General features: G+C 43.6%; 1 protein-coding gene and 1 non-coding gene across 2 annotated transcripts in view; both read right to left on the bottom strand.

Annotated features, from left to right (window-relative positions):
• Positions 1 to 8831: 8831 nt before the first annotated feature.
• The window catches only part of RIMKLA (ribosomal modification protein rimK like family member A), a 28421-nt gene continuing 11395 nt past the window's right edge, over positions 8832 to 25857 (bottom strand). The window contains exons 2-5 of the mRNA XM_036835693.1: positions 22033 to 22263; positions 18741 to 18827; positions 13385 to 13588; positions 8832 to 10425 (exon numbers count right to left, since the gene is read on the bottom strand). Coding sequence (XP_036691588.1) covers positions 9935 to 10425; positions 13385 to 13588; positions 18741 to 18827; positions 22033 to 22263 — 1013 coding nt within the window. The 3' untranslated portion in view covers positions 8832 to 9934. The remainder of the gene's footprint in view (positions 10426 to 13384; positions 13589 to 18740; positions 18828 to 22032; positions 22264 to 25857) is intronic.
• TRNAG-UCC lies at positions 12027 to 12099 on the bottom strand. Its single transcript has one exon. It is a non-coding gene; the product is annotated as a tRNA-Gly (tRNA).

The raw sequence follows: 25857 nt of genomic DNA, 5'->3' as shown, positions 1-25857 counted from the left end.
AGCTCTGAAGAGCTGTGACGCACTGAGGTACAGTAGATCTGAGGCCGGTGGAAGAGCCGTAATCCTTGGGGGAAGGCTCTTCCCTGTTTGAGGGAATTCCTGCAGTGAAGAACGCAGCTGCAGGAAAAGCAGTGAAATGGGAACCAGCATGACAGCCAGGTGGGTGTCAGCAGCATGAAGCTGGGAACGTTTCGGGGGATGACCGTGGACCCTGGAAAACAGAAGAGGAAGTCTTGTAGGCTTATTCCTTGGGGAGAGGAAATCCCAAGCTCCAGCAACTGGGGACGGTGTCTGTAGCCAGCCTAAAGACCTTTCTACTGGTGCCCTGTCAGTATGGCTGCTGCCAGAGCCACAGGCAGGGTGGCGGGGAAGCAGTCACCACCCTTCTCAAAGGACCTCTGGCCCCACCAAACACACTGGTCTACGATGCAGAAAATGCAGTTCTTCTGGGACCACTGGGGGAAGTGTATATGAACTGGTAGTTAGATGCTATCAAGGAATTACTGTTAATTTTGTTATACGCGGTAAAGGCATAAGGAAATCTCTTTTTAAGATGAGATGCCTGCTGAAGTATGCAGGGGAGAAAAGATATGGTGTGTGGAAATTGTTTTTAAATGCTTAAGAAGAAGAAGTGGGTAGATGCAGTAAAAATAGAAAATTTTGATAATTTAAAATTTGAGGAGTTTACTAAACCATCCTCTCGACTTTTGTGTAGTTTGAAGAATTTCATATGTCAATAGAATAAAAAAGAAATACAGGTCACACTCCCCAGTGTTTGGGTTGAAGGACAATATGAGTGGTACAACAGAGTAGCATGCCTGGTTGCAACAAAGAAGCGTTATCCCTGTGACTCTCTTACCTCGGGGTGGGCTCCCTGACCCTCACAAGTTGAGGAACAGCCTTTGTTCAAGGGTCTCAGGCCTGGTGCTGATCGGAGTTAGTTCCTAAAGGCCTTAGCACTGCTTCTCCCAGGAAGCCTTTTGAAATGTCATGCAAACAAATTCTAATGGCTCTTCCCGTGGGGACACAAATCTTTCCAGTCCCCTGGGATCCTTCCTGCACCACACAGCCATTCTTACACACAGCAAGCTCTCACTTGCTATTTGAATCTTCATTGTAAAGTCAGTCCAGGAGAGCATGTTGAGCAGGCCCACGACAAGCTCATACCATCTGCATTAGTATTTTCCTCCATCATCTTGACAGTTGAGAGTTGGCAATATTACAATTCAGACAGCACTCTGCATTTGAAAGGAAAATTATGGTTTTTCAGAATGCAGCTGGTGTGCAAGTGAATAGGATGAAGTTTCTATGAAGCCTTTTCCTCATTTTATGATATGAAAATAATAAAATGTAGATTCAGTGTGATACTTACTGAAAAAGAACCACCAAAAGGGACAGAGTTTGGGGGACAAAGGCAAACAAAGCCTTCTGTTCCACGGTAATAATTTTAATAAAAAGCAAAACCAGCAAAACAATCATTTAGAAATGATTTCTTCTCTGTGGGAGAAGTTAACGTTGTTATTGCTGTTCAAACCACTTGGAAATGAGCTCTTTGGGTGCCTAGTTAAGATATATTCTTTACAGCACGTTTTCAGTTTGCCAATTAGGCAGGAAAAACTACAATTCACTTTCCTGGGGGGAACTTAGCTGAAGTACAGCCCACAGGTGAGACACAGCCTCAAAGATCACTAAGTTTAGGAGCAAACCAAAAAGATTTCTCATGTGTGAAAACAGAGGAAGACAGAACAGGCAGAGAAGCAGTGTTTTCAAGCATTTTTCTTCAAGTCAGTTCTGCACATTATAGTAGGACACTGGCTTCTGAGAAATCCATCACACATGCTACCTCCTTGGAATTGAGATGTTTCAATGCATTGGTGTATCAATTTCTTTCTTGGTTACCCAGTGGCACTGGTGTGCTGGTAAATGTTTAACAGGTAGCTCTCCAGGGGAAATACTTGGTATATAGTGTTTGCCCATCTCTGTGGGGTAAATATTCGCTCCATGGCTGATTTCAAACTACCAATGTGATGTCACTGAACAATGCAGTTGGGAACACATGCTCAGTTGCACACCATTATATGGCATTTCCACTGTACAAATACAACAGATGTCAATAACCTCAGAAGCACAGACAATAGTAAAAGGTAATAAAATAATTAGGAAGTGATAAGTTTTGAATATTTATTACCTATATTTTAAATATACTTTAATTTTAGGTTTATATAATTTAATTTTTAATTGTGGCTGCATCTAACAACCAGCCCACAAAATTCCTGAAACTGTAACAATCCGCTCTCATGGGTTGGTCCAAGCTGGCTCCACCACACCACTGGTACTCTGGGGACCTCCAGGTGGGACTAAACACACGAGCCACCTGCCTGGTCTTGCCTTCACCAAGACCTTTATTAGTTCTAGACTAAGAACCCCAGCTCTCCACTTACAGTAGAGCAGTGTTCCTTCTAAATAGAAGATTCTGGGGGTCCGACTCAGGACAGGCCCAGGACAGCAGAATTTCAGCTGTTTCATTGGCTAGTTCCATCTGCTCTCAGGGCTGTCATCCCTGCCAAGTCCAGATGGTGCTCTTCGGCTATCAGAGTTCCCTGCACAGCTCCGCCCCCCCCCCCAGCACCCCGGCCTTCTGCACTCCCCTCACCCTCTGTTTGACAGATTTAATTCAAATCCCTGGCACCTCCTCCTTCCATTTGATGCAAAGCCAGCAAACCTCATACAGGAAGAGCCAAAGAAACCAGGTGCTAAATCATACAAGGTCACACTGCTCCTCCACTCTCCAGCCTCCCAGTTGTCTGAGGCAGCCTTTCCTCCAGGACTTTTCTAAGCCAGATACACCCCCTATATCTTACACTAGAGCATCACACAATCTCAGGGATGGATGGGACCTTTCAGTCATTAAGCCTAAACCGCAGCATGCTGAAGCAGCCACCAGTCCTGTCCCCTCCCTCCCCCGCATCTCTTTTCCCAGCTGTAAAGCTGCTGTCTGCCAGCTTTTATCCCTTGGCACTGAGTCATGATCACGGGCGGGAGCTGTTTGTGATTGCTGACAGTGGAGAAAGCAAGAGGAAAGGAACCTGCTGAAAGCCAGACTTGTGGTAAAGAGCTTCACATTCAAGATTGTGTTTATTTATCACATTTATAGGTGATGATGCAAAGGTTAAGCAAGATTAAGTGACTTTCCTGAGGTCACATAAGCCATAAGTTATCAAGTCAGGATTTGAACCGGGGCTAACCCAAACTAGCACCATTTACATCAATCCGTGTTGCCTTCCATAAAGCGTGATGTCCCCAACAGCTAGTGGTGATTATGGTGGTTGCCATGCCTGGCTAGGGTAGTGGGAATGAAAAATAGATCACCCTAAGGGATGGCACTGGAGTTCTTCTTTAGGAGGGAGTGGTCTTTGCTTAGGAAAATGCCTTTAATAAGCCATCCATGATAGAAGGTGAAATCTTGAAGGTAGAGGTGTTGGCAGGAATCATATTAGGAAAAGGAATGGCTATACTGCCATCCATGAGAACATACGTGGATTTAGTTTGTCCTGAGAAGGGAGTCAGGTACCACATGGAGTGGAAGGTGAGTGGATTCCTCTGTAGAGTATAGAAGAACATTTTATGAATGGGGGTACCACGTCTGCATTGCTGCAATGCCTGCATTGCTGCCACGTCTGCGTTGCTGCCACGTCTGCGTTGTTGCCACATCTCCCATTTCCTCCCACATCACTGAAACACACACAGGCACATGCTCCTACACTGACTCATTTGAATTTTGGTGTGTGTGGAAGTGGGGGCAGGAACTGAGCCTTTCTCAGCTGATGTGGTGAAGGGATGAGACATGATTGTTGCTTAAAATGAGGTAGCAGAAGTCTGGAGTCAGCAGTGACTGCCAAGATATAAGCCCCTTAGAAATCACAGAGATCCAAAGGCCCAGTTATCAGACTTCTCTGGATCTCAAGGGGCAGGGAGTCCTCAGCTGACCCACGGGCTACAACAGGGAAGAGTGTGCCTAGTGGCCGGCCGCAGGGGGGATGCACTGTGGAACTGCGAGAGGGAGGAAGCCTTTGACTTTGTGGCTGATTGTAGCTAACGTGTATCAATCAGGATTCCCCCTCAGGTGTGCCTGACGGGAGACGTTTGGGACCTTCAAGCCCTTGGCCTCCACGGAGGCCCACGAAGGCCTCTGCAAATCCAAGACATTCTGCAGTGAGGGAACATGAACCAAACTGGGGCTAAGGAAGCCTTCAGTCAGCTTGGCAGGGGCCTTCTCTCACATTCCATCACTGATGGTGTAATGTGAGGCTATGTGGTCTTGGCTGGTCTACAGAAGGCACAGGCCATGAGCCAGCACGCACCAGAAAATCTTATCTACGCCTTTGGGGCTCTTACCTAAAAGCCATCCAAGAGCTGAATCCTTCACAGCTGGCACCACGTTGATCCAGAGCAGAGGTTCAGCGGAAGGGGGATGGGCACAGGGTGGGTCCAGGATGGCAGCAGTGCTGGACGCCATGGAAGAACAGAGCCAGCTCTGGCAGTATGCCACACTGGTTGTGAACCAGACTGCCTGGGTCCCAACCTTGCTGCTGACTAGCTAAGTGACCTTGGCCTCTGGGATTCAGAGTCCCATCTATAAAACAGGGACTGAACTGGTTCCAAAGTGCTGCTATTCCTGTGCCCTCAAATCTGGCTTGATGGGTGACCTTCTTAGGGTTGCCTCAGAGCTCTAGTGAATATGCAATGCCAGAGCAAGACTACCCAACAGTGTTGGGATGCCAGCACGGGGCCCAGAACAGTGCCACTTGTCAGCAGGGGAAACGCGCCTGGAGAAGGAAATGGAAAGGCTTGAAGGGACAAGGTTTTCATACTCAGTTGTGTGAGTTTTAGAAGGGAAGGCTGCAGTCTAACCACAGATTTGGAATGGAAGCATAATATGGTTTTAAGAAAGGAGTAAGACAACATATGCCTGAGATGGTGGTCTTCCAGGTGACAACAGTTGAAGCCACGATCTGATCTGGGGAATCTCAGAAGCAGTCATAAACAGCAGCAGGTTTTCTATTAGGGCTACAGCGGCAGATCCAGGAACACTAACCCCAGGGACAGTGACAAGAAGGCCGCCGTCAGGGCTCTTCCCAAAAACTCAGCATAGACTGACAGCAGATAGAAGCCGCACCTCCAGCTGCACAGGAAATTACTAGGCTGTTTCACTGACTTTGGACTCACCCTCCGACATGGCTCTGTGACCGCCTGCACATGGTATTCTGGTCATTAACTTCCGGGAGGGTCAGCTGTTACTTGAGTGATCGTGGAACCGCCCCCCCCGCCCCCCCAGCTAGCTGCTTCAACCTTCCTCTGAGTTACGTTCAGAGCTGCTTCTCAAGATCAGCCTTCATCAGGACTTAAAGAAGGGATGAGGTGTGTCTTCTTCGGAGAAATGTCTGTTTAGGTCTTTCGCCCATTTTTTGTTTGGGTTGTTTGTTTTTTTGATATTGAGCTGCATGAGCTGCTTGTATAGTTTGGCATACAGATGGCCAACAAACACATGAAAAGATGTTCAACATCACTAATTATTAGAGAAATGCAAATGGGAACTACAATGAGGTATCACCTCACACCGGTCAGAATGGCCATCATCAAAAAATCTACAAACAACAAATGCTGGAGAGGGTGTGGAGAAAAGGGAACCCTCTTACATTGTTGGTGGGAATGTAAGTTGATACAGCCACTACGGAGAACAGTATGGAGGTTCCTTAAAAAACTAAAAATAGAACTACCATATGACCCCGCAATCCCACTACTGGGCATATGTCCTGAAAAAACCATAATTCAAAAAGACACATGCACCCCATTGTTCACTGCAGCACTATTTACAATAGCTAGGACATGGAAGCAACCTAAATGTCCATCAACAGAGGAATGGATAAAGAAGATGTGGTACATATATACAATGGAATATTACTCAGCCCTAAAAAGGAACGAAATTGCATCATTTGCAAAGACATGGATGGACCTAGAGACTGTCATACAGAGGGAAGTAAGTCAGAAAGAGAAAAACAAATATCATATATTAATGCATATATGTGGAATCTAGAAAAATGGTACAGATAACCTTATTTGCAAAGCAGAAATAGAGACACAGAGGTAGAGAACAAAGGGGGAAGGGGAGGGTGAGATGAACTGGGAGATTGGGATTGACATATATACACTATTGATACTATGTATAAAATAGATAACTAATGAGAACCTACTGCATAGCATCGGGAACTCTACTCAGTGCTCTGTGGTGACCTAAATGGGAAGGAAATACAAAAAAGAGGGGATACATGTATACATATGGCTGATTCACTTTGCTGTACAGCAGAAACTGACACAGCAGTGTAAAGCAACTATACTCCAATTAAAAAAAAAAAACTTCATGGAAAAAGATTTTTTTAAAAAAAAGGGGTGAGGTATGTCTCTCTTACTTCCGCTGAGGTGGATGAGAATCCAAGCAACTCATTTTCTTTACACAGAATAGTTTCAAAGAAAGACCCCTACCTCTATAAGCAATACATATTCACAATTCTTTCATTCCAACAACCCACGGAAGAGCCATTTCTTCCTCCTTCCCACTAGAATTCCAGATGATCCCAACTTATTTCTTCCACTGAAATGTCACAAAACTATCCCAGACCTTCCTCTCCTCTCCTTCCTCCTCGCCCATCCCCAACGTTCATGGAATTCCCTCTGAGCTGGGAGAACTGAGTCTGCAATTGTGACACTAATGGCTTAAGAGCCACTTATATTGTTGATCAGATCCTCAAGACCTAAAGCCCCAAATCCACCTTCTGGGGGAACCCCATACCCCTCAGCAATCAGACAAACAGCATGAAGACATTTTTCCCAAGTGCAAAGTCATATATATTCTGAGTGACTGAGCTATTGGCATTCAACTTTTGACCAGTTTCAAGATGCTACTACCAGATAATGGGAAGACTGTATACAGACACTGCAATTTATGTTACATGAGGAAGACTGTTAGTTGATACACGAGAGTCAAGAGTTTCAGGTTAGATACAATCCAACCAGAAGGCTGAATACACTAAGAGCCTTACTTCTTTCAGGTCATAAGCCCTCTGAAAAGCTGCATCCTTTTTCAGGCCCTCTACCACTGTTTAGTGTGCTAATGCCAAGAATTTATGGCCTCTTTAACTCCCCCAGAGGAGGGGTGATAGGAAACTGCTAAAAACCAGATGTGGGAGGCATCCTTCTACCACCTCCCACGCAATGTACAGTTTCATTAATTAACTCCAACCTCAAAACACCCGCCCCAAGAGCTAAATAGAATAGGCATCTCTCCTAGCAGAAGAATGGAAAAATCGAGGCACAGAGTCAACTTGATTGTATAAGGTTAATCAGCTATTTTAGGGCAGAACCAGAACCGGGATCTGGCTCTGCGCCCCCCGTTCCTTCCAGCGGGCCCGGTGGGAAGCTGTGACGAGTGTGGCCCAGCCACCTGGCTGAGGCTCACAGGGCCCACAGCCAGTATGGGAAATCCTGGAGGGAGGCTATGATCCAGCTGTGCCCCAGCTCTCTAGACAGGGCTGGGTTCCAAGCAATGATGCCAATGACGACAGATGTCACTGGCAGCTGGAAAATGGGCCCCCTTTGACAAATCTGGAAGCACCCTCTAGCTGCTGTGCTCAGGATGGGGCTCACGAGCATCTATTTAGGTAAAGTGGTGAGACTGGGCTTGCACTAAACTGTGGGAAGGAGTGAATGCAGCTTCCAGAAAGTCATCACTTGGTTCAGAGGTTTACGTAGAAAGCATCTGGCCAAAAACAACGAGAACAGACCTAGAACCATCCTTCTAAACCCACCCTGAGTGGTAAAGATAAGGTACATGTCTTAACCTATATAAAGGTGAAGGATTATCGTTTTTCAACTGTACAGACACATGACTGGAATTACAGTTCAGTGGCATGCACCCTATGTTGACTGTATTTAAACTACTACTGTGTAGTGCGACATCTCCATTGCATGGTGCCAAACATTTTTCAGTTTCAGTTACTTGGTGAGATCTGATTTTAGCCACAGTATTTTCAAAGCCAATTTCTATTTAAATGTGTTGTGGAAAAATGTAATAGTTTGACTTTATACACGTTTTACATTTACAGCAGAATAAGTACAGGAATTCGTACACCCAAATGGGTGTTGTTCCTTCAAACTGGTCACGTTGGGAAGATGTATGCTTAGTCCAGGGAAGCTGACCTTACTCATAACATTTCTAGAACCTTCCTTGGAAACTGTCCACTTGTAAGCATCCTTAACATTGATAAGTCTTTGTCCTTTAAGGGTAGATTTATTCTTTTGAGGAATGATATTTTTTAACAGCCAAAGAGCATTAGAAGATAAGTCTGATCAATAAAATGGGTGATGGAGCTCGGGATGATCTCTGGGGAAGGGTGGTGTAAAAAAACGAGGTCTGACTATAAGGTTATGAGGCCTCTTTTCTTGCATGGCTTCAAAGGTTACTCCAAAGAGGAAGTCTAGTGCTCTTGGCACATGCAACATCACAGCTCAAGAGTAAGGTCTCCCAGGGGAATAAGTACAATCATGGTGACTCTTGAGTGCATATGTTCTAGTGTATTTGGTTAAAAAGGTAGCCTTGCTCATTTTTGTCATACTTCACAGAAGCAGAAATGAAACACTCCATGTCCGTGACTTCTCCCAAGGGCAGTGTCATCATCTACTGCTGGAAGAGTTAAAATGAAAAGCACTTGGTGTCATGTCTACATTATCCACTCCCCCCACCCCCCCATCCCCCCCACCAAATGTGCAGTGAGTTATTCCTGATACCTGAGTCTCCCCAGTGTGGAAAAGTGGGTAAGGACTGGTCTCTGGAACCTGGGTAAGACTAGTTATGTCAAGGGGATTGGAGTGTTTCCAATGGCTCTAGCTACCCAACAGGCTCACAACACCGACTCATATGAGAAAATCTCCTACAGCTAAGTACCTAAAGTTTCAGTAGAAGAGGGGGGGAAATGATTATCTTCCAGTAGCTTTCTAGGATTAAAAACCCACTCGCTTCTAATGTCAAGTGAACAGTCTATTGAAAAGAAGTCCATGGTGTTCTAGTGCATGCTTAAGGAAGAAAGTGTGTGGCCACTAGGTCACTGAAGTGCATTTCCAGCTGAGGTCAAAGGCAGCAAAGGTGCAAGAGGCTGCTGGGGCTGGCGTTAGTTGAAGCAGGATCTATATATTTGGAGTGGCAAAGCAATCTGTAGAAAGCCCCAGTTACAGAGCAGGATGTTTGCCAACGAGTGAAGTCAAAGGACGCTCAATCTCACTTTCTACAAAGTGCTTCACTGAAGATGCAAAGGAGGAAGCTCCCTTTAAAACACCATATCCTGAGTGTCAGAGAAATATGGTCAAGATGGTGATTGATGGGGAACAGAGACTGATTCTCTAATAGCGCTGGGACTGCGTATACTCCGAGTATCTCTCTCTCTCTCTCACACACACACACACACACACACACACACAATGAAGAGCACACAACTGCAGTCACATTCCACCTCTTCTGCACGTGCCTCTGTCCGGTGGTTGCTCTTTTGTACAGTATTTCCAGGAGCCGTTCTGAGTTAATGGGCTCCACTGTTAAAAGCCAGAAGCACAGCACAGTCAGCTGTAACGTCCAACTGCTTGCAGCAGACATCGGTCTCAAATCCATCAGTCGGGATGTTGTTCTCGGTGAGGGTTTTTATATTAGTGTTTATAAAAACCGCAAAGCTAGGCCATTTGCTTAAATCATCGTTAGAAAGAATGCTGAGTGCCCAGATGGGATTTCTAGTTTCTGTGCAAATGAAATCACACTAGTCCAGATTTTATTCGCTCAAAACTACTAGGGAAGCAGTAGGATTTGGTTTCAATGCTGCCAAAAAGCAGGAATTCACTTAAGTTTTAATTCTGAAGCAATCCTGGTGTTAATGTTGTAGCCAGGGTCGGGCAGCATGGGGGCTGGGGCCCCCGCTGGGCTTGCTGAGGACCCCCGGATCTCTCCCAGTTCAGGCTCGCTCTCGCTAGAGGTAGACCCGCTGTTGATGGCGTAGACGCTCTCTGTGACTCCCTGAGCTGAAGCACAGCTGTCTGGCTCTTTCTTCTCCCTGGGACTAGACAGTCCTGGGAGGGCAGCCATCTTCCCGGTCTGCCTGTTGGGCAGCAAGGACATGGTGTAGTCCGCAATGATCCCGCCCACATCTAAGTTGCAGGCCTGGTCAAAGGCTAGGAAACCCACGTTGGCGTTTGCTTCGCACACTGTAAAGGAGCCATCATCCATGATGAGGAGATCGATGCCACAGAAGTCCATGCCCAGGATGTTGGACACCTGGATAGCCAGCTGCTTGCCTTGTTCTGTCAGTGGGCACATGACACCCACGCCACCTGTGGGGAAAGTGCAGTGATGTAATGGTGACACTGTAACCGAGCAGGACCATATAAGGCCTTCCCAGAAGAAACCCCTACCCATATCCTCTGCCTGCCCTTTGTCGTAGAAAAACTTTAGTCAAAGAATAAATTTAATCAGAGAAGTGAGAAAATGCAGAAAGAAAGGAAAACAGTCAAGCAAGATAAGATAATAATACTTTAGCCATTAAACAAAGTCAAGGACCTTTAGTTCTTCCTCAAGGACTGCAGATAATATTCTGAGCCACGTCCTGTGAGCTGTTTTGCAGATACTGAAATCCCCAGCAGGTGGAAGAAGTTAAAGGTATGCTGCCCACAAGCACGGAGACCCCAGACTGGTTGGAACCAGAAGGTTGATGATGCTGACCGCCCATTACCTCACCACCAGCCAATCAGAAGAATGTCCACGAGCTGAACACGCCCTGCTCCTTGAACACTATAAGTCTCCTCACTACCCCCTCCAGGGCAGGACACACAGTCCTGTGGGCATTAGCCCACTGTGGCACCCTTTGCCTGGCAAAGCAATAAAGCTATTCCTTTCTATAATACTTCACCAAAACTCTGTCTCTGAGATGTAGTCTGGCCCCAGTGTACAGAGGCCGAATTTTGGCAACAACACCAGGCACCGACTGGACTAATGAGTCAAATGACCCTTCAAGGAAGAGAGGTGAGGGATGTCGGGGAAGGGCAGCAAGATGGGCATTTTTATTACCAACAAAAGGTCTGGATGGAAATCAGACACCCTTTGAGAAAGTAATATGATTGTTTCTTTCCTAGAGTTTAAAAATGTTTATATCCTCTGACCCAGTCATCCCACCATGAAGGAAATAATCTTATATATTGGGAAAAAAAGCTTTATGCACAAAGATGCTGATGGCAGTCATTTAAAATACTGGAAAGTCAAAATACTGGTACATAGTAGGCACTCGATACTTGTTGATGAGTAAATGAAAAATTATAATCTAAATAGCTCACAGTAGAGGAAAGCAGCCATAGTTTACAACCATTACTAAAAATGATAGAGTTGTGATCACATGGGAAAATACTTAAAAGGATTAAAGGCTGTACAGTATGACCATAATTATGCAAAAAAACATCGTCAGAAACGACACCAAATGTTACATTGGTTGTCTCTAGATAGTGGGATTAATGATAAATATCGTTTTTCATTTGACTTTGCTGTATTTTCTACATTGAGAATGAATTCCTTTAGAAATTAGAAGAAACAAAATTATTATTTTCTAAGAAGAGAGAGGCCTGTGAAACAAAAAATCTCATACCGAGGTCAGAGAGAGTCTGATTGCCCTTACTTGTTAAAAAGCTAAGACCTCAGATTTAACTGTCTTCCTTTAGTCTCTTTGTAAAGACTTAACACTTGTATTCTCAGGAACTAATGGCTTGACCTTAACCCTGACCCTCCACCATCTATTACATGGTGTGAGGAAAAGGCTATTGAACAGCTTTAAAAGAGCTCATCAAAAAAGCAATATGGATAAATTACAAAACAGTGTAGTTTCTAGTTAAAGAATGGATTTTTTGGTTTGTTTTTTCTTTTGGCCGTATGGCTTGTGGGATCTTAGTTCCCTGACCAGGGATCGAACCTAGGGCCCCAGCAGTGGAAGTGCAGAGCCCTAACCACTGGACCACCAGGGAAGTCCCCAAAGAATGGGTTTTGTGAGCTGACTGAAAAAGACAAACTGATAATACATAAGGTTCGATACTGTGGCAAGACATGGGGTCGCCATGAAAATTAAATGAGATAATATATTAGGTACTTAGCACTGTGTCAACCTGAGCCTAGCATTTGCTTCTATCACAGCAGTTTAGTCACAGTACCTTACAATGATCTGCTTATCCGTCTTCTCCTTTACTGGACCATAAGCTGCCCGAGGGCAAGGACTCTCATTAATCGCTACACTGTCAGCCTCTACCCTGGAGTCCACTTGGGGAGGTTGCTCAATCACACTCAGGAAGAAGGACCGGATTGGTGTTTCAGCCTCTTCATTAGTCACCAGACCTGGTATACTCATCTGGCGATTTAGGAAATAACAACTGGGTACTTTTTCACATTACCAACATACAAATTCCACTCATGAGGCTGACAACAGATTTCTGTGATGAAGATGAACATTCCCATGCCCCCGGGACCATCTCCATGCACCAAAACTGAAAACAAGCTTTATCAACAGGTTAAAGGGATGAGGTTATGCATTTGACCCAGACATAAACTGCAGCTTTCTAATAACGTCAAACATATAAGAAAAACACAATTTTCAAAAGAAAAAAGAAACACAATCTTCAATTACAATGGAAAAGCAGAATATGCTATGTCTCCAGCCATAGCCTTACTTTTCAGTTTCTTTTTTTTTTTTTTAATTATTATTTTTGGCCGCACCACATGGCTTGCTGGAGTTCCTGGACCAGGAATCGAACCTGAGCCCTCAGCAGTGAAAGCACAGAGTCTTAACCACTGGATTGCCAGGGAGTTCCCCATTGCCTTAGTTTAGACTCTCCTTACTTCTTGCCTGAGCTATTGCCACAGCTTCCAAACTCAACTCCCTGCCTCCCTCTCATGCCTTCAATCCATCCTCTTCCCAGACGTCAGTTTTTCTCAAACACCAATCCTCACGTCACTCCCTTGTTTAAAGCTGACTGCCAAGTCCTAACACCTACAGGACAGGGTTCAAATCTCAGTGTCCTGACATCCCTGGCCTGACCTCCGTCATGGCACTCACACCCACCTGTCCCCCTCCTGGACTGCTTGCTGCTAAGGGAAAAGGGCTTGTTTCTAATTCCTCTCTGTGATCCTGGCGCCTTGCAGACGGTCTGACCAGTTAGGAGGGATCGAGACACATTCACTGGCTGGGTGCAAACATCCTAATGAAAAACCCTGGTGGCCTCCCCTGAACAACAGTCCAACTGAGCTATCGTGCCTCACCGAGAGAGCAGTTGCTCTGCATCCGTCCGTCTGTGGAGCAGCGAAGCATAGAGCCTATCACCTGGCCACCTACTACCACCACCCGGATATCCTTTCCGTGGGACTCCTTCACGTACTTCTGGAACAGGTAGGGCACATCGTGGCGGATCACATGGCAGATGTCTGAGAGGTGGTGTTTATCTCTTGCGAGAAAAACAGCTTTTCCTTTAAGAAGAAAGACAAAGAGCAAGAGAAGTAGTTAGAGAAGCCTCTGAGCGTCGTCCTTGCCTTCCCACCTCCAGGTCCAGAGTCATCCATTCTTTCCCAACTCGCCTCACTGCGGCCCCTTCGATTTCTCTGACTCGACTCTTGCGTCTTATCAAATGGCCGTCGAACCTCATTTTTTTCTGGGTTTTACTCAGGTGCCTCTCCTTTCACAACTCTTTTTTTCAAAATGAAATTAAAATGTATTCCAGAAACACCCAGAAGAGGCCAAAATAAATTCCTAGGGATCTAGTCAATTCGCTTCCAGAAACAGTCAGCACCTCCTATCACCCCAGGATGCTGATTTGGCAGAGCCCATGTCCCACTCACTTTTTTTTCTAAATCCCCACACCTCACACTAGGCTCGATGCACAAAGCAAGTGTCAATCAATGCTTACAGAACATAACTAATTGAACATACTTTAGAGGAATTCCCAGTCAAGATGGAGAGAGACCCACAGAAGATAATGACACAGCCTGATATAGCATCAGGAGAGGTCTGTGCAAAATACTATCGGAGTTCAAAGGGGGAGCCACTGCCAGACGTGCTTCCTCCTTTCAAACATAAGAAACTTATTATTTGGCTATGCCCATTTAATTCTGAAAGGAATGATCCATACTTATATTGATCTCTGGGAAAAGCATTCCTTCTGGACTCCAAATTCTGTATTTTCTGCTTGAATCACTTATGCTTTCGCAATTATTTGACATCTGCTTTTTTCCATTTGCATATTAGCTAACAGATATGAGCAGCGGGCCCTGACAGGTTTGCTCCGTAAACCTGACATAAGCATACCATACCCTGATCCTTCTTGCTAGCAAACATGGAAAAAAGAGATGGTTTTCCTAAGATATGTGTCATCACCTTAAAAAGAGTGGCACATTTCTGAAGTCTTAATAAAAGAGGGATGGGTATCAGCCCCTAGTGGCATATAAGACCCAAAAGTAACCTCCAAAACATGTCTCAATCATTGGAGATCTGGCATCTGGCAGCAGATGGCTGGGATTCAGTGATAGGCACTGGGGATTCTCTGGACATTAGGTAGGATTTTCAGCAGAGATGGGGGCTAAAAATATGGACTTTGTTCCTTGGTTCCTGGCACAGAGGTTCTAAAATGGGGCTTAGTCTGCAGTTAATAAAGGAGCTACAGTTTTAAAGCAAGGAGGAAAAAAACTGGGCAGGGGGAAGGGCACTAAGATTAGTTAATCATCTACTGTGTGCCAAACACTTTATTTTTTTTAAATTATTTCTTTTATACTTCATACTAGCTCTATGAAGCCATTAGGACAAGGATAGTTATTTTTGTTTTACAGAAGAGGAAAATAAAGGTCCACAAGGTTAGTAACTTTCTCAAAGGCATAGCCTGCATGAGTCCACTGCCTTCTTTAGATTTATTTCCATATACTAGAGCCTAACAACTGCTGTGACTTTGTTTACTCCCTATCCATTTTCCCTAAGATGTGTGTGCTACACTGGCAATGACCAATCTGAAAATAAAATTAAGATCACAATTCCATTTACGATAGTATCAAAAGGAATAAAAAAACTTAGGAATACATTTAACCAAAGAAGTTCAAGACTTATACACTGAAAACTACAAAATATTTGAAAGAAATTAAAGATTGAAATAAATTGAAAGACATTCCATGTTCAGAAATTGGAAGACTTAATATTGTTAAGATGGCAATACTCCTCAAATTGATCTACAAACTCAGTGCAATCCCCACCAAAATTCCAACTTCCTGTTTTGCAGAAATCGATATGATGATCCTAAAATTCATATGTAAATGCAAGGGACCCCAAATAGCCAACGCAATCTTGAAAAAGAAGGACAAAGTTGGAGGACTTGTATTTCCCAATTTCAAAACTTTCTACCAAGTTACAGTAACAAGACAGTGTAGCCTGGCATAAGGATAGACATATAGATCAATGGAATAGAATTGAGAGCCCAGAATAAACTCTCATACAGACGGTCAATTTTTGATTTTTGGCAAGAGTTCCAAGAGCATTCAATGGGGAACCAACAGTCTCTTCAACAAATAATACTGGGAAAACTGGATATCCACAGGCAAAAGAATGAAGTTGGACCTTCATCACACCATATACAAAAACTAATTCAAAATGGCTCAAAGACCCAAATGTAAGGGCTAAAACTGTAAAACTCCTAGGAGGAGAGATAGGTGTAAATCTGTGTGACCTTGGATTAGGCAAGCACAAAATGACATCAAAAATACAAGTAACCAAAGGAAAAAAGATAAATTGAACTTCATTAAAATCAAAACCTTTTGTGTATCAAAGGATACTATCAAAAAACTGAAAAGACGACCTACACAGTGGGAAAAAATCATGCTCAAATTACGTATCTGATAAGACAGTAGTAGCCACAATATATAAAAAGCTCTAAAAAAGTCAATTAAAGACCAATAAGCCAACTGAAAAATGGGCAAAGGATTTGAATAGTCATTCCTTCAAAGAAGATATACAAATGGCCAATAATATAAAAAGATGTTCAACATTAGTCATTAGGGAAATACAAATCAAAACCATAATAAGATACCACATTACACCCAGTAGGATGGCTATAATAAAAACAAATTACACATTTAAAAGTTCCTAAGAAAGTAAATCTTAGAAGTTTTCATAATAAGAGAAAAGAATTCTGTAACTATGTATGGTGACAGATGTTAACTAGACTTATTGTGATCATTTCACAATATAGACAAATATCGAATCACTATGTTGTACACCTGAAGCTAATATAATGTTTGCATGTCAATTATACCTCAAGTTTAAAAAAGACTTTAAAAATAAATATATAAAGTGGGCCCATACATTACTAATGCTTGGAAAACATGCATTTTGGCTTGTGGCTTGTTTTTATCGTGGAGGTGTGGTGACCATTTGCATAATTTGTCGAGGCAAATTAATATACCTAATATAAAAGTTTTGTTTAGTATGTGAAGAAATTCGAACTTCATACATTGCTGGTGGGAATGTAAAATGGCATAACTGTTGTGGAAAACAGTTTGGCAGTTTCCCTAAAGTTAAACACAGAGTTACCATATGACCCTGCAATTCTACTCTTAGGTATATACCCAAGAGAAAGGAAAACATATGTTCACACAAAAACTTGTACATGAATGTTCATAGCAGCATTATTCATAATAGCCACAAAGTAAAGCAACCCAAATGTCCATCAACAGATGAACAGATAAACAAAATGTGTCATATCCATACAATAGAATATTATTGAGTCATAAAAAGGGATAAAAACCGGATCCATGCTACAACATGATGATCCTTGCAAACATTATGTTAAGTCAGAGAAACCCACACAAAAGGCCACATATTGTATGGTTCCACTGACATGAAATGTCCAAAAGAGGCAAAGCCATAGAAACAGAAAACAGATTAGTGGTTGCCAGGGACTAGGGGAGGGGCCATTGGGACTGACCTTTAACAAGTACAGGGTTTGTTTTTGGGGTGATGGAAATGTTATGGAATTAGATAGTGTAATGGTTGTACAGAAGAGTGAAGATACTAAGATCCTCTGAATTATATAATTTAAAATGGTACATTTTTTGTTTTGTGAATTATATCTCAATTTTAAAAACATCCAAAAATACTATATCTTCTATTTAATTTGTTTATTGTCTGTCTTTCCCGTCTACAATGTGAGCTCCTGGAGGGCAGGAATTTTTGTTCTGTTCCTTTCTGCATCCCCTTGGCACTTTGTGGGCACTCAATAAATATTAGTTGGATTTTATTTTATGTATATTTTACCACAATAAAGAACTAGTTGAGACATTGCATTTTTGCACTGTAGTACATATGAATCGTATTCAGAGCCCCACCTCGCCACCCAAACTCATTTCTCTCACTTCTTAGCAGGATCCCTTTCCTTTCCCAGGTTGCTTTGCCCACACCTGTTTCTGTATGTTGCTCAGCCAGTTCAAACTCCACATTCCAACTTAAGTCTCCTTTTCTTCCACCGAAGCCTTCCCTGCCTCAGGGCAGAGTGGGCCCCTCCCTCTGTTTGGCTCGAACAGGCGTGGACCTGCCACAGAAGCCATTGCCCTGAAGTGCTACTTCTCTACTCTCTACACATTGGAGATGGAGAGCAGTGAGTGTGTCAAGTTCATGGGAACTGCTCATTCCATGTCCATTAGGGTACCTCCTCTCATTCCAGATGCCCTGAGCAGTTAAGGATGCCATCTGGGTATCATCAGGAGGTACTCGCTCACATACCACAAGGGAGGGGGACGGCTTTCTGCTGCACATGTCCTCTTCAACTACTATGTCTTGAGCACTGTAGTAGGTCTTGGAGACAGAGATGGGCAGGACCTGGTTCCCACCCCCTGAGCAGCTCACAGTCAAAAAGGGGAAAAGGCACATAAATCTATAACTGTCATAAGGCGTAGTACTATGCTAGCGGCATGGATGAAGTGCTTCGGAAACACAAAGGGAAGGGCAATTAATTTTGTCTGGAAGAGAGCGAAGGAGACCAGGGATGTGGACAGAGAAGAAACGACGAGGAGCTGGCCTTAAAGCCCGAGCAGAAGTTCACTAGAGGGCAAAGGAAGATGGCGTTCCCAGCAAAGGGAAGAGAGCAGAGGTTTAAAGAGAGCAGAATACATGGTCTAGTCTGGAATGGATTACGGAGGGTTCATTTGGCTAGAGAAGGCTGCAAGGGAAGATGGATGCTGTTCGTCCAGGGCCTTCAGTGCCACGGTGAGGAATATAAACTGTATCTAATAGGCAACACCAGTTCTTGGGAGGGTTTTTCAGCAAGGGAGTGAGTGACAAGAAGAGATCTTTGTTTCAGAGAAATTGCACCCCCCAACGAATAGAGGAGGTACTGGCAGTGAAGTTAGGGAAACCAGTCAGAATCAAGTCAGGAGTCTGCTGCCAGAGTCCAGGGAAGGGCTGGGAAGGGTCTGGACAAAGCAAGGACAGTGGGGACAGCGAGGAGGGGACAGAAGTAAGGACTACACCACAAGCTCCGCAAGGGGGAGCTCCGTCTCTCCGAGCAGTGCTTCTGCCGTGCGGCGTGAGGGTCTCCTCCGAGCAGAGAGGAGGCCCGAACGGAAGCCCGGGAAGTGCAGCACTGACCCCGGTGTCCGCGCGTGCTCTTCACCACGACCGGGTAGCCCAGCGGCTCGGCTTCATCGATCATTTTTGAAAAGTCTTCATGCCCACCTGTCAAGAAAAGCAGAAGTCAGTGAAGGTGAGGCTGATGGTCCAGGGCCCTGTGGGAATTCTTTGGAGGCCTCACATCTCTCTGATTCAGGCAATGTGAACCCATTCCATCGGACAGACATGCACTGTGCATGTGCCATACAAAAGGTGGGAACAGAGAGATAAGGAAAGCAGCATTATCACGTGCTTCCACGTGGCAGAGGCTTCACACGCTCTAGTTCACGCAATCGTCATGACAACCCCGCAGGCAGGGCAGGGATTTTTCCCTTACCTTGGCTGTGGTAGGCAGAATTCTAAGAAGGCCCCCAAGATTCCTACCCGCTGGTGTACATGCTCTGTATAACCCCCTCTCCTGAGTGTAGGGGGGACAAGTGACTATGCTGGGATAGCATTCCTGCGATTAGGCTAATAATCAGTTGACTTTGAGTTAATCAAAAGGGAGATGATTCTTGGTGGACCTGACCTAATCAGGTGAGCCCTGTAAAAGAAGGTGAAGCATCAGAGAAACTCTCCTGCTGGCCTTGGGGAAGCAAACTGCCATGTTGGAGAGAAGTCCATGTGACAGGGCCAATAGGCAGCCTCTAAGAGCTGAGAATGGCCCTCAGTTAACAGCCAGCAAGTAAGTGGGAACCTCAGTCCTACAACTACAAGGAACTGAATGCCAACAGTAAACCTGGAAGACCCCAGACCTCGGATGTGGTCCCAGCCCAGCTGCCCCTTGATTTCAGCCTGGCGAGAGCTAAGCAAAAAGCCCAGCTATGCTGTGGCTGGACTTCAGACCTCCAGAAACTGTGAGATGATAAACGGGTGTTGTTTAAACTGCTAAGTTTTCAGTAGATTGTTGTACTGCAGTAGAAAACCAATACCCAAAGAAACCAAGCCTGGGATTTTTCTCACCCAAAGGTAAGGCATGACTTGAAAGCCCGAATTGGCTCCACTACACTCCTTTAAGCCTTCATTTAAAAAATACGAATATTAATCTGTATTAAAATCTTTCTAAATTTTTTTATAAGCTTCCTTGATTTCCTATACCTTTGCATCTTTGGGGGACCATTATTCTGCCTACCACAGGTGATACTGTAGTTCATCAATTTTTTGCAAAGCAAAATACTCTGGGATACTAATAAGACCTGTCACAAAAGTGCTAATGATTAAAAAAAAATAAAGCAGCATGAAGAGGCAGTGTAGATAATCAGGGGCATCTTTACAATGAGGACATTTTATAAGAAGAGAACTCCCAGCTTCCTGACACCCGCTGATAAATGTAACTCCTCTCTAGCCATCCTTTTGTCCTTCCCTTATAATACAGTGCAAGAGGGGTCCTGCTTATCTGAGGCCATCCCTGCACCTGTGCCTCGGACCCCTTTCCCTCTCACCTCCTCAGGGATCTTGCACCATTAAGTGTCCCCTCTCTGCTGTATCTTCAACCTCTCAGTTCAGAATTCCAGCAGCATCTTAAACATGCTCAGTAATCTCCCATCTTAACAAATAAAACCCATTCCTTCACCCTGCATCATCCCTTAACTACAACCTTGTATCCCTACAATCAAGCTACTCAAAGGGTTTCAATTTCCTCACTTCCCATTCACTTCCTCATCCTTGACAAGTTGGCTTTTCTCCCTATGGCTGAACTGAAGCTGTATTCATTGAACTCCCTGTTGCTAAATCCAACACACATCTCCATGAGTATGTTACGCGTCCTCTCAGAATTAAACACCCCTTTTAATTACACCATCCTTCTTGGGATGCTCTTTCCATTGGCTTCTGTCATCTCTCTTCTTTCTGTTCTCACCTCTCCAGGTGCTCTTACTTGGCCTCTTGCATAGGTCCTTCTTCCTTTTCCTATTCCCTAAAGGATTCCCTCTCGAACCCTCTTTTATTAAATGTTGTCATTTTATTGTGGTAAAATATACATAACATAAAATTTACCATTTTAGGTGTACAGCTCAGGCCTCTTTTCATTCTACATCTTCTCCCTGAGTAATCTCATCCATTCCTGTGACTTCACTTAACATAATTGAAGTTTCCAAATCCACTTCCTTAGTCTACACCTCTCTCAGGAGCTCCAGGTCCATTTATCTGCTGCCTACTGAATAGTTTTACTTTTATATACTATAGACACCTCAAACAGAATGTGTCCCAAACTATAATAATCTCTTCCGACAATGCCTTGCCCTATCCACCAATCTGTTTCTCCTCTTCCATGGTTCTAGTCTCAGTGAGTGTTCGCTTTCACATCTGGTTGCCCAAACCAGAAACCAGAGTCACTCTTGATTCCTCTCCATGCTCCTCATAGCCACTCAATCATCATGTCCTAATATTTCTGTCTCCTTCCTAAGTCCTGAATCTGTTCACTTATCTTCATTCTTACTATGACCACCTTAGTTTAGACTATCATTGCTCATTTGCATTGTTTATAAAGCCTACCAGTACATATCCTGTCTCTACTTTGCCCCTGGTCCAATTCCTTCTCCACAGTGTAGCCAAAGTGACATTCTGAACTCTGATCAGGCCATTTCCTTGCTTAAAGCCCTCCAATAACTTCCTGTTAGTCTCAGGATTACCCCTGATTTCTTTCATGTACTGTACATGGTGACTTCTTATCTTTCTAGCCTTATATCTCAACTCTATCTCCCTGACATTCCACAAACTACTCAAAGTACCACCGATAGGTCATGCTCTCTCTTGCCTCTAGGTCTTTCTATATTCCGCTTTCTTCTTAGACTGCTCCCCTGCCCCCCTTGCTTTAGCTGGATAACTTCAGCTAGTTTAGATGTTCTCTCTTTTGGGAAGCCTTCTTTCCTCATCACCTACTAAACTAAATTAGGAGCTCTCCTGTGTATTCCCATACCACCTTGCGCTAACTCTTATCTTGGCACTGCACTGAAATTGCCTCTGATGAACTGGGAATGCCCTGAGGGTAGGACTCTCTTACTTATTGCTAGAGCCTAGAGCCTATTGTGGTAGTTGGCACATAGTGTGTACCAGCTACATATTTAATGAATGAATTCCAGAGAGAAAGAAGCAAAGACATTTCAGACAGAGGCAATGACTATGATAAAGACTCAAGATGTTGAATCATCTAAGACGAACAGATTTGCCTTGAAAACCAACAAGAGATACCAGAGGCCTTCTGGGGAGAGAGAACATAGGGATGCAGGCTATTTGGAAAGACAAGTCTCAATCCTATTTTAAGGACACTCACCATAGGAGAAGGTGTCCGGCATGGGGACCCCATGTCCAGCCAGCTCCTGGAATGTCCAGAATTTGTTGATGCAGTTTAGAATGCTCTGTGGGCGGTTGACTAAGCGGCAGCCCAACTTCTCCAGGTGTCTCAGGACGGTGATGTCACTGTCCGACTGCACTGAGGGTGTGGGCACCCGGACAAGCACCACGTCTGGGAAAGTGGTGAGCGCCTTCTGGTTCAGCTGCAGGCCTGCAATCAAAGGAAGAAGCGAGCTCTGGGCGGGCCATCATCTAGTCCCACCAGAAGCAGTGGTTCCAACAGTTTCCTCAAGACTGAACCTAGCAGGAAGATAGCCTTGAAAATGGCACTTGGATATCCTGTTGTAATGAGAAGCTACCATCCACCCTATACGCCAAACAAATGGGCAGAGCATGACACTGAGGAAACACAAAAGAATGAACGGGGTGGGGCGGGGTGGGGGGAAGAAGAGCAGCATATCAAGAATAATCAAGTTAGAAGAATCCATAGGAGATAATGCAGTCCAGCACCCTCCTTCCATGTAGGACTAGTATTACTCAAAATGTAGTGGCTTAGGAGGCTGGAGACTTAATGACAAGGAATGCAGTAAAGGTCACTTACGGTATCTTTACTACTCTTATGACTTCATCTTTAAAAGTCATCTGGAATATTACGAATATAATGAATGTAAAAATGTCAATGTTAAGTAAAAAAAACAGAATACCAAATTACCAGTACAAGTTAGAAAACGCTAGAAGGACATATAGCAACATTTTAACAGTGGGTAATGGGATTATAGATGATTTTCTATTTATACTTATCAGTATTTTCCAAAATATCTTCAACTGTGTATTACCTTGATAACAAAAAACTCAAAAAAAAATCAATATACTAAAAATCAATTCAATATTAAGAAAAACTAGAATGTATCACAAAACAATTGGTCTATATAGCCAAAGGACTTAAACCTGTATGACATCGGATGAACTGGTAGTATTAGCTTGTACTGAAGACTCAGAGGAACAGGAGTGCAGTCTTCAATTATCTGTGCGGCTCCATGCAGAAGAATTATTTGACTTGTCTTCTATGACCTCAGGAGGTACAGCTGAGGAGCTATCCAAAAGAGCATTATTTTGTCTGACTGTTCACTTCTGTATCTCCAGCCCCTAGAACAGTATCTGCTGCATGATAGGCACTCAATGTTTGTTTAATTATACAGAAGCTACATGGAGATAGATTTGGGCTCAACAAAAGGGATACTTTTCCTCTGCCTTAGGATGGAATGGGCTGAGGCTCATTGGTCATCCGAGGATGGCACAGAAGGAATGCAAAAGTTAGATAAGCTCACAGCAACCTGCTTGATCTCTTTCAACCCTGATATCCTATGGTTTGCATTACTCTAAGTAATTATGTAGGCATCTCCGGTGCACCCAGCATCTGGGGATGGAATGATGGAGACAGGATATAGACTGGATAGGGCAATGAGAGGTGAGTTCAGGGAACTACTTGGTCTGCCTTAGTGAACCTTAAAGGAGTCTCTAAAATGCTCTACAGAAAACCTTTTAAACACAGTTTGAGAACCATCTTTTAGGCTTTAACCTAAAGCACCTTCGCTTTCATAAGTGATAAAAGGGTACAACCATATAACTCCAAGAAAACAAAAGGTAATAAGGAAGTTACCATTCCTCTATTGTGGGATGAATAATATCAATATAAAAACTCTAAGCAAAACAAAACAAAAGCAAGCAAACAGAAAAACCAAAACTGCAAAACTACTACATGGATCTAACTTGCACAGTTTCCACTCATTCTAGATGTTTCACCAATTTTAAAAAAAGAGAGTAAGTACAATCATTAAGTTAAATTGTTTTTAGTACTTCTGCTGATAGTGTGAACCCAAGGAAATGGAACATAATTCTCAGGGATGATTTGTAGAGAACGTTCAGGTTATCTTTACTTTGCCATCAGAAAACAGCATCATTTATACATGTTTTTTCCTTTGCCACTTAGAGCCCCTGGGGAAAATAATATGAAAGGGGGAAAAGAGCAAACCCTGAATAATATCCTCAAAACTGGTAGGAGAAGAAAGAAAAGTATTCAAGTTGGTGAAAATGGCAAGTAAAATACAGAACACTCAGGGGAAAAGCAACAGCCCAGAACAACATGACATAATGAGATAATATATGCAAAAATGCTTTGAGAACTACAAAACGCTATAGATATGCAAGGCACTGGCATTATTATTGCACAGACACTCTACTGAGCAAGGTAGGACACTTTATGGAGATTTGTACCACCTGATGAGAAAAAAATGGCTTTGCAACAGAAAAGTGACCTAGAGAGATGAGAAGCAGCAGAAACGTCTGGGTTTTAAATCTCAACATGAGACCACAGACAAACAGTTAAACTTCTAAATGGGAAGAAAAGAATTCAGTCATTTCTGGTTAATACCAACCACAAGTGGAGAGAGACAGCTCAGCCTCGATAAGCAGATTCACGTACACCTAGGAAGTCTTACCAGGATTTCATCTCTCTTCTCCAAAGGTAAATCTTTGGGCCTGGCTCATTCCAACTGAAGCCTTTAATAAATGAAGAATGGAATGGGTTAACGTGGAGCTGAAAAGCCTCTCCCAAGCAGTCAGACAGGTCTGGTCTCTGACTGTGCTGGCCGCCCAGCTCTGTGCAGAGAGGGACGTGATGTGTTTAGGGAAAACATATGCACAACCAGTTACTTCTCTACCCATTGACCCAGCTCCAGCATCCTTGCTATGGGGCAACGTCACTTGTCCCATGTTCATGCCCATTTTCTTTGCTGTTTGCACCTTGTCTAAATCACCATTTCTAGAAGTAGGAGACAAGAGTCTGCTGCTCACCGTGGCATCCTTTAGCAGGAACAGCAACTCCACAGGGCCACGGACAAGCACAGCTTGGGTTTAAGGCTGGCACTTGGCAAACCTGTCAGTGAATTCTGAAGCCTTTAACCACTTAGTAATCTCTCTCCCTCTCCCCATTAATATATCCTCTTGGGAAAGGATGGAGCTTAATGTGTCACCTTTCCTGGGATCCTTAATGCTCCCACTGCAATCTATGGGCCTTAAACCAAGGGAATGAAGTGCTGATGCAGGACCTCAAGGGGGGCAGGGCTCTGCTTGGCTGCCAGCTATGGAAGCAATGCCCTGAACAATGAGGGGCTCGTGCCCTCAATAACAAGGGATTTCATGTGACTAAGTGCCCTAGTACCCTCAGGCATCACCTTGACCTGGGAAGCAAGGTGGGGGGAAAGGAGTTGAGTTACTTCTGGGATATTTGGGGATCTCCCAGATTGCTAGACTGGGATTGAGATTTACTATTTAGCCTCAAACCACTTTTTTTAAAAACTAAAATGATCACTATGTCCCCAAACAGGTCAATAAGATCATGAAAAAGATCAGTCCCCAACACTAGTATTATAATGACCAATAGCCAACCTAGTCTAAATCAACTTTTTGAAACCACAATATTTTCTCCATATTACTTCTGAAAAGAATAATATACTTTTATGGGTAATTATGTTTTTGACTCTATTATTTATATTTGGAAATATTTTAATGTATTAAAACAAGTGTAGAAAAAGTAGTAACCTTTTCCAAAGAACTGAGCCTGTTTTTTTTCTAACCTATATATTGGATTAAATTAATTCTACAAAACTAGACTTTTGCATTTATGTGTACAACAGCAAAGAAATGCGCTTAATAATACAGAGAACTAGCTTTAGAATAAACAAATCATATTGGAAAAGTAGAGCTCTAAGAATTAAAACCCATTCTCAATCATTCATACAATACG

This window comes from Balaenoptera musculus, chromosome 1 (genome assembly GCF_009873245.2).
Source record: "Balaenoptera musculus isolate JJ_BM4_2016_0621 chromosome 1, mBalMus1.pri.v3, whole genome shotgun sequence".
In the NCBI taxonomy this organism is placed as follows: Eukaryota; Metazoa; Chordata; class Mammalia; order Artiodactyla; family Balaenopteridae; genus Balaenoptera; species Balaenoptera musculus.
This window is presented reverse-complemented; position numbering and strand designations above follow the sequence as displayed.